The sequence below is a fragment of the Silene latifolia genome, chromosome 8, assembly GCF_048544455.1.
Source record: "Silene latifolia isolate original U9 population chromosome 8, ASM4854445v1, whole genome shotgun sequence".
NCBI classification, from domain to species: Eukaryota; Viridiplantae; Streptophyta; class Magnoliopsida; order Caryophyllales; family Caryophyllaceae; genus Silene; species Silene latifolia.
Window position 1 is genome coordinate 24,803,407 of NC_133533.1, and position 8,737 is coordinate 24,812,143.

An 8,737-nucleotide genomic window follows, 5' to 3' on the forward strand; every position below is an offset into this window, starting at 1 on the left:
GGTTAAAATCCGTGTCTTGACGCGGGGATTATAACGACGTAAAAAGGTGTTTTGAAATGGTTGTAAAAACCGTGTTTGCAAATCGTCATTACGACGTCCTAGATAGGCGCGTTTTAAATTGTCGTAGAAAACCGGGTTTGAAAATGGTCATTACGACGGCCTAGAAAGGCGTGTTGAAATGGTTGTAGAAAACTGGATTTGAAAATCGTCATTACGACGGCCTAGAAAGGCGTGTTGAAATAGTTGTAGACAACCGGGTTTGAAAATCGTCATTACGACAACCTAGAAAAGCGTGTTGAAATGGTATGCAACGGTCGGTGAAAGACCGAGTTTTGAAATGGCCATTATAATGGCGCAAAAAGGTGTTTTTGAAAATTTGAAATGACACGGAAGGACTTATGATCACATAACACTTAAGCACTTGCAATTTCATTATATTATGCATAATGCTGACACGGGTTTTGGCTTAAAAGGGTGGGTTACACACCAAGCAATCAAACCCCGATTTTCAAGAGGGATACCAATCCAAAAAAATTTGTAAGGAGGGTGCCCTAGACTCGTGCTCGAAGCTGATGAAAGCTCTTTAACGAAACAGAATTGTGTAACGTCAACGGTATGCTTGACTCAATCGGGATTCGAAACGCGGGGATGAGAAAACTCACGCCGACGAGATAAGCCAATTGGTCGAAAAGTGTTAGGTTGTGGGCCCGGAAAAGGAACCCGACTATGACCGTAATATCAATTAATGCATTTCCACCAAGACCTCGTTCGAGTCTCACCATCTAGGGACCACAAAGACACAAGTGTCCTAGTTTTCCCCAGCCGAGTCGCCAATCTGTGGAGATGGCCCACCTGCGACGCCCAGCCGACCTGTGGGATGTAGCAGCGGTCCTTTTGAAAGCCACGCTCGGCGGCGTAAAAATGCTTGGAACCCGTTCGAATCCACTTTATACCTAGGTCAACCAAGGTAAAAAGCGGTGTTTGACATAGGTACTAAAGATAAGGAATCGTCCCTCTTTAGCATCATATCTCTAGAATGACTCTCGTACGCCCTGGATAAGGTCGTCCACTATCCAAAGTTTATGAGTAAGAGGTGAAGGTACGTATTGGGAAGCGCTTTAATCGGACACCCAATCCCGCCCGCGGTAGCGGCCTCTACTGATCGATCTTGGTTGGTTAAATGCAAAAGTTGATAAAACGGTTTAAATGCATGAATGCGCATCCAAAAGTTTGAACCTAACATGTGAGCTTTCTATGTCGGTTGTTTAATCCAAGTATCAAGTATTTGATGTCAAGTTGGATTTAATATTAATTTGCATGCAAGACGGAAAATAAACATCCATTTACCGTGTTAGGTTTATGGTGCATAACGTGATCCATTTGTCTTAATAAGGCATTTTGCAAATATGGTGTAAAAGAGCGGATTTGTCGTCTGATTCGTCCTGTATTCGAGTTAACCGAATTCGGGATTGCCCTAGACAAATGCTGGAAGGAAACAGACTCTGCATCAGGTAGCCTACATAGGCGCGAGCCATCAGGCGATGCAAGCAGGTCTGTCCTGACATGAAAATTGGAAAATGGGTGGCCTGTTTAGGCGCGGGTCAACAGACGATTGAAGAACGTGTTCTGACCATTGAAAAAGGTTTGTAAAATGGTTTGAAAAGAGGTTGTTTGAACCTGTCTTGATTCGAAAAGGTCGTTTTAGAATGCTTTTTTGTTGATGTGAAGAACGAGACTTGAATAATCGTCATTGTTTTGACAATATTCGATGTCGGGTTCGGTTTTGCAAGCTTGACATGAATAGTTTTGAAAATGATTATGAACTAATTATTTTAAGTTCATTTGTTTGTAATTAGTCAATGTTTATCATCGTACTCGGGTTAAAATCCGACATGGTATGTAGAACGAAGGATGATTTTGTATTTATGACTAATACATTTGTTTTGAAAATGTATAGAAATGAAATAAAAGGTTTTAAAATACCTTTTAAAATGTAATTAACCAAATATTATCACCGAAACACGGATTAAACCGTCATGGTATTAGGAACCAAGGGTGAAAAATGTTTCATGGTTAAAAGGTTTTTATAAAAAAAATGATTTGAAATATTTGAAATGATAAAAACCTATTACAAATATGAAATGAAACAAAAGGGGAAGAAGAGACCAAACACGGTTGGATTAAGGCCTGAGAGGGGCTTTAGGCACGAGCCATGCTGCTATACAAGTAGCCCCTTGTCTCGGCCAAAATCCGGTTTTGGCTCATTTATCCCACATTTGGACCATGTTATGCACTTTTTAGCATGTTATAGTCATGAAACAAATGAAAAACATGATAGAAGAGGATTTTTACACCCTCGTACTTAAATGGTAGGCTTGAGACGAGAAATCGACGAAAGTGTATCAACTTGTTTGGTCGGAAAACTCGGTTTTAAAACCGTTTTAGCAATGTAAAAGAGTGTTTTAAGTTTAGTGATGGTGGAGTTGGTCAAGATGGTCGGTCAACTGATTTAATGCACGATGACGGTGACAAACAATGTGTATGGCTTGTGTTTTCGATCGATAGGTCGGAAACACGTGTCCGTTTGTGACTTGAGAAGTCGAGTCTAGAATTTTAAAGGAGAAATGAGGGGGCGGATACTCGCGTAACTCTCAAATGGTGGCATTTGAGGGGTATTTATAGAGAAATTGGTGGTTGTGTGCATTTTGAGCGACGTGGCCGCATGGGCTGCTCGAAGAGGCGCGAGCCAATTCGCAGGTCTTCGAGGTGTCTTGTCACTATCACGCAAGTGTAATCATGATTTGTTCTATCCTATGTTTTGATGAACTTGATTTGTACTTGACCATGAGGTGTTCGGGGAAATACTTAACATGGCAGTCTTGAAAGGTTTGTTTTTTGTGTTTGACTCGATTTGACTCGTTGTTGGAGTCGGGATTTAAATTTGAATCAGTTTTTGGTCCGGTGTCGGTTTTGACTCTAATTAGTATCATTGTGACCCCGTCGTCATGCATTAAACACTCCAGGTACTTTTGAAAAGTTATGAAATGTTTTATTTTTGAAATCGTTTTAAGTTTTCTGACGTATAGTTGTACAATACTGTCGATCAAACGCTTCGATTCCTACGCATGTTGTAGTCCGATAATCATCGGGTGTTTGTTGGAGACTCAACAGATACTGGGTATCTACAGCTGGAGGACAATGAGGGCATTGTCCGTTTTGGTTTGGGGAGGGTAATGCATATTTGAGTCTGCATTTGCATTTGTTTTGCATTCACGTTTATTGCATTTCAGTTTGAATTTCTTTTATTTCAAATATAAAAAAAAATAGAAAATTTCGAAAAATCCAAAAATTTCACGTTTATTTTTGCATTTAGGTTGAGTCGCCACATCCTTCCTTTTACCGATACCCGGAGGAGGGGTACCCTCAGCCTGAGAGCGAGGAGGATATGGCCGAGAGGGAGGAGATGATCAGAGCTGGTTTAGATGCTAGAGGTCGTTCTAGGAGGCGGGGTGAGGAGGAGGAGGACCCTACCTTTCAGGTGGTTGACGAGGAGGGTACTGACGAGTAGTTGATGGCTACTCATTTCCCCAGTTTGCTGGTTGGTTTGGGGAAGTTTTATATTGTGAGTATTTCTGTTTTTCATTCTTTTTTATCTTCTTTAGTTTTAATTCATTTATTTTGCATTTGTGGTTTATTTTCCCTTTCTCTATTATTCTGCTGTTGTATGCTGGAGGACAATGAGGGCATTGTCTGTTTTGGTTTGGGGAGGGTAATGCATACTTGAATCTGCATTTGCATTTGTTTTGTATTCACGTTTATTGCATTTCAGTTTGCATTGTCTTTTATTTCAAAAATCAAAAAATATCCAAAAAAATTAGAAAAATTCGAAAAATTCAAAAATTTCAAAAATTTCATGTTTATTTTTGCATTTAGGTTGAGCCGGAACGGTGTATTTCAATGATAAAATTGCACTGCATTTAGTCCTTTCACTTAAGCCTTGCAACAGCTAAATATCTTTTAGCATAGTCTTATTGCATAATCTATGAGTTTATGTTAAAATTTAGCTGAACGAATAGACTTGACCTGAAATTTTGGCAACCTACTCATATATTCTAAGATTTTAGAGCCTTAAACTGGTGTCATTCATGACTAGTTTCTTGTAGGATTGTGAGTAGTTACTCCTTGCATACCATGTAACATTAATTTGCACAAGTATGAAATTCAATTGCTTATTGACTGCATACATTCGGGTTAGTGGTTGGTGTCACATGCAGGGAGGTGCTTACATTCCCTTTTCTTCCATTTTTACCCATTAACTCCACATTTAGCCAAATTTACCTTTTGACCCCTTAACTACACCCAAACTTAGCGTGCCTTGTCAAGCTAGTTTAGTGATTGTTTATGCGGGTATTTTGTTTTTCGTGCCAAATTTGGTTTGCATTGAAAGACGGGAGTTGGTAGTTTTGGAGAAGGAGAAGTGAAAAAAATGAAAATGAGAAAAATGAAAGAAAAAGAAAAAAAACAGAAAAACCGATGAGAAAAGAGAAGAAAAAAAGGAAAAAGAATTTTAATAATATCGGTTTTACTCATATGCTATCATTTTATCTTATGAGGAGTTGTTGATATTTGGTTTAGTGAGTTTTTTTGCCAAACAAAGGCATTTGTGCTTAATTTTGATGGTCTTGAAGCGGATATGGTTCATTTGGTTTTGTTGGGATACTAGCTTGGCTTATACCCTCACATTGCCTCACTTTTCCATACTATTGTAAGCACTCGGCATGTGACGGGACCTTGTATGGATGGAATGTAAATGTACGGTAGCTAGAATTGTCTATCATACTAGATTGCATGCATGCTTATGTGGGTCGTAGTTAGGTGAGCAACTTTTTATTCTTTTTCTCTTACATATACTTGCTTACCCTTTGCTTCATGAGAGAAGAGTGACCCGTGAGAGTCCATTTTTAAAGGTCTTGCAAGGTCGACGGTTCAGCTTTATTATAAACATCCTATAACTCGTTTGCATTTGAGAGTTTTTACTATAAGTGTTAGTTTCATTGCATTAAATTGGTTTAGGTGGACGATTTGTAGCTAGCTCTGAGTTTTATTCCGTTCCATTAGTTAGTTGCATACAGTTTGCTTGGGGACAAGCAAAGGTTTGGTTTGGGGAAGTTTGATGCGTGTTATTAGTTTTTTAAGCCTTATTTGCACGCATTTCTATCTGTTTTACGTAGTATTAAGCTACAAATGTCCCCCGAATCGTATACTTTGGTTTGCTTTGTCTTATTTGTAGGAATGTACCAAAGAGGGCGGAATTGAGCCTTTTTTTTTTGGTGAAATGTAAGTTTCCATTAAGCTCAAACAAGGCTATTACAACCTACTTTTTAACGTACAAACAATTTGTGAGAACAAGAGTTCTACTTACATAATTCGGTACTAGACAACCACATCCTATCCCTACCTAGAATGGAGTTGCTAAATACATTAATCCTCAACTTTACAACCTGATAAACCTGTTTACAAACAATATCAGGGTGTTCAAGGACTTGCTCACACCTTACTCTATTCCTTTGCTTCCATATAAAGTAGTGACAAGCCATAAAAGAGCAAATGAGAATAGCCTTCTTAACCTGTGACCACGCTTGCTGCCAAATCCAGTGCAAAATATCTCCAGTAGGCAAAGATACCTTGCAACGTTGTGCCATCCCCATCAGGATACGCTTGCTGTAGATACACTCCTCAAACAGGTGCTTATGAGTCTCAGAGGCACTGCCACAGAGCAGACACAAGTCATCCTAACAGATACCCAGAGCATAGAGTTTCTCTTTAACCTGCATTGCCTTCCTAACCAACAGCCAACCCAAGAATCTGTGCTTAGGCACAGTCCAGTGATGCCATATGAACTTATGCCAAGACACAACCTGAGCACGAGGTCTTAAAAGCTCATACCCACTACTGATAGTGTAACCCCTAGTATCAAGAGACCAAGTACCATGAGAATAACCTGAGATAAGTTTGTCTTTAACACGACAAACATTTTTCCAACCCCAGCTAACATCTTCCCTGGGATTGTAATCATGCCAATTCTCATGCTTTAAATACCCCTAATTAATCCAATTCACCCATAGCTTATCAGGGCTGCAAACAACCTACCAGACTAGTTTTCCAACTGCAGCAACATTCCAAATGAAACTATTCTTGACTCCTAAACCACCTTCTTCTTTTAGAGAGCACACACTATCCCAATTAACTAAAGGGACTCTCATAAAATCCACTTTGCCATCCCATAAAAAATTCCTAAAAAGAGCATTAATCCTCTTCAGAATTCCTTTAGGTATGATAAAGATGCTCATCCAGTAGTTATACAAGGTTGTAAGAACTGAATTGACCAGAACAAGCCTTCCAGCATAGGATAAGTGTCTTGTACCAAACCTTGTAATTCTCTCAGTCACCTTCTCAACTAGAACCTGACCCTGAGCTTTGGTCAGCCTACTTGCAGTAATAGGAACACCCAAGTATTTAAAAGGTAGTTCACCTTCATGGAACCCAGAGACTAGCAGAATTTCCTCTTTCACCCAAGCTGGAACCCCTCTAAAATAAGCACTAGTTTTAGAGGTACTCATTTGCAGACCTGAAGCTTTAGAAAAGGTGGCAAAAGCTCTTAAAAGCATCATGATTGAACCCACATCCCCTTTACTAAACAGGAGCAAATCATCAGCAAACATCAAATGAGTTAACTTAAGCTTACCACACATAGGGTGAAACTTGAAGGGCATAGTGTCATACACAAAAGCTAAAACCCTACTAAGATACTCTATAGCAACAGTGAAGAGTAAAGGAGACAACGGGTCCCCTTGCCTAAGACCTTTTTTCCCCTTAAAGAAGCCAAAAATACCACCATTGAGTACTAAGGAGTAACTGGCACTTTTCACACACTCCATCAGAAGATCAATAAACTGAGCAGGAAAATTTAAAGCCCCTAGCATTTGTTCCAAAAACTCCCAACTGACAGAGTCATAAGCTTTCTCTAGATCCACCTTCAAGAGGAATCTAGGAGAGATAGCTTTTCTATTGTAAAGTCTCACTATATCCTGACAAATCAAAATGTTTTCCACAATGCTCCTCCCCTTGACAAAACCTCCTTGATTGTCACTTATAATATCAGGCAAAACCTCAGAGAGTCTGATACATAACAATTTTGAAATGCACTTATACAGCACATTACAGTAAGAAATGGGCCTGAATTGGGTCACATTCTGAGGTAAAGCACATTTAGGAACCCGAGTAATGAGAGTGTGATTCAGCTGCTTTAACAATTTCCCTGAATGGAAAAAATCCTGAATTGCAGAGCACACTGAATCCCCCACCATATCCCATGAATCTTTAAAGAAGGTACTTCAGTAGCCATCAGGGCCTGCTGCCATGTGACTTGGAATGGAGAACATAACCTGCTTAATCTCTTCTTTAGTCACTGGAGCAAGGAGGATAGTATGATGAGAACTAGTGCATCCCTTCCCCAGTTGAACAACAGAAGAGCTAATGTTCAATACAGGTTCAGCAGTACCAAGGATCTGTTCATAAAACACCAGGAAAGCCCCCTGTATAGACTTAGGATCATCACAGCAGTTGCCTTTCAGATTCTCAATTCTAATAACCTTATTCCTGGATTGCTCGCCTTTAATAATATTGTGGAAATATTTAGTATTTTCATCCCCCTTATCCACCCATATAGCCTTAGATTTTTGAAGTAAGAAATCAGCACAAGGCTTCTCCAGGAACTTAAAGCTATCAAGAGCCTCTCCTTCATAATTCAGAAGCACAGGATTCAAAGGATCATCCCTGAGCTTTTGCTGAATAAAATCCAAATTCATAGAAGCCCTAGCTTTATTGTTAACCACATCATCAAAATTCGCTTTGTTTAATTGCTTCAAAGGCCCTTTAAGAGCTTTTAATTTCTTGACAACCTGAAACATAGGGGTGCCAGAGATAGTCTGAATCCAGACCTGATGAACACATTCTTTAAACTCCAAAGCCTGACTCCACATATTATAGTATTTAAAAGCCATCCTAGGTTTCTCCAAATCATTCTGAACTTGAACAACACACAGAGTATGATCAAAGACCCCCTCAGGATAGAAATGAGCATAAGCAAGAGGATTGTCTTTCAGCCACTCATCATTGACCAATAATCTATCAAGTCTACTAAAAACCCTTGAGGCAGGCTCATGTTTGTTATTCCAAGTGAAAAACGACCCAATTGCAGAACAATCAGTCACTCCACACTCATTGACACATTGCTGAAAATCATCCATTTCCTCAAAAGTAGAATTACCACCCAACCTTTCAGAAGGGACCAACACAGTATTGAAATCTCCACAGATGACTCAAGGACCCTTAAACTTGCTTTTGAAAGCTATAAGTTTTGCCCAAAGCTCTTTCCTCTCAGTGACATCATTAAAAGCATATATCATGGTAACATAGAACTTATAGCTAGTACTCAGATCCCTTACCTCCATGTGAATATACTGAGCTCCATAGTCTAGGAAATTAACATAGTACATAGAGGGGTTCCAAAGTACCCAAATACGGCCTCCCTTATGATAGACATAATTAGTAGAAAGACACCAGTTTGTACAGATATTAGCTCTGATACTATTTAGAGACAATGGTTTCACCTTTGTCTCAAGGAGACCAAATAATCCAACCTGATGATGATGAAGGAACCATTTAATCGTATTTT

General features: G+C 39.4%; 1 protein-coding gene across 1 annotated transcript; it reads right to left on the bottom strand.

Annotated features, from left to right (window-relative positions):
• Positions 1-7,394: 7,394 nt before the first annotated feature.
• Positions 7,395-8,309, bottom strand: LOC141594874 (uncharacterized). The gene has a single exon (XM_074414861.1). It carries the CDS (start codon positions 8,307-8,309, stop codon positions 7,395-7,397), a length of 915 nt encoding a protein of 304 aa, XP_074270962.1.
• Positions 8,310-8,737: the final 428 nt, after the last annotated feature.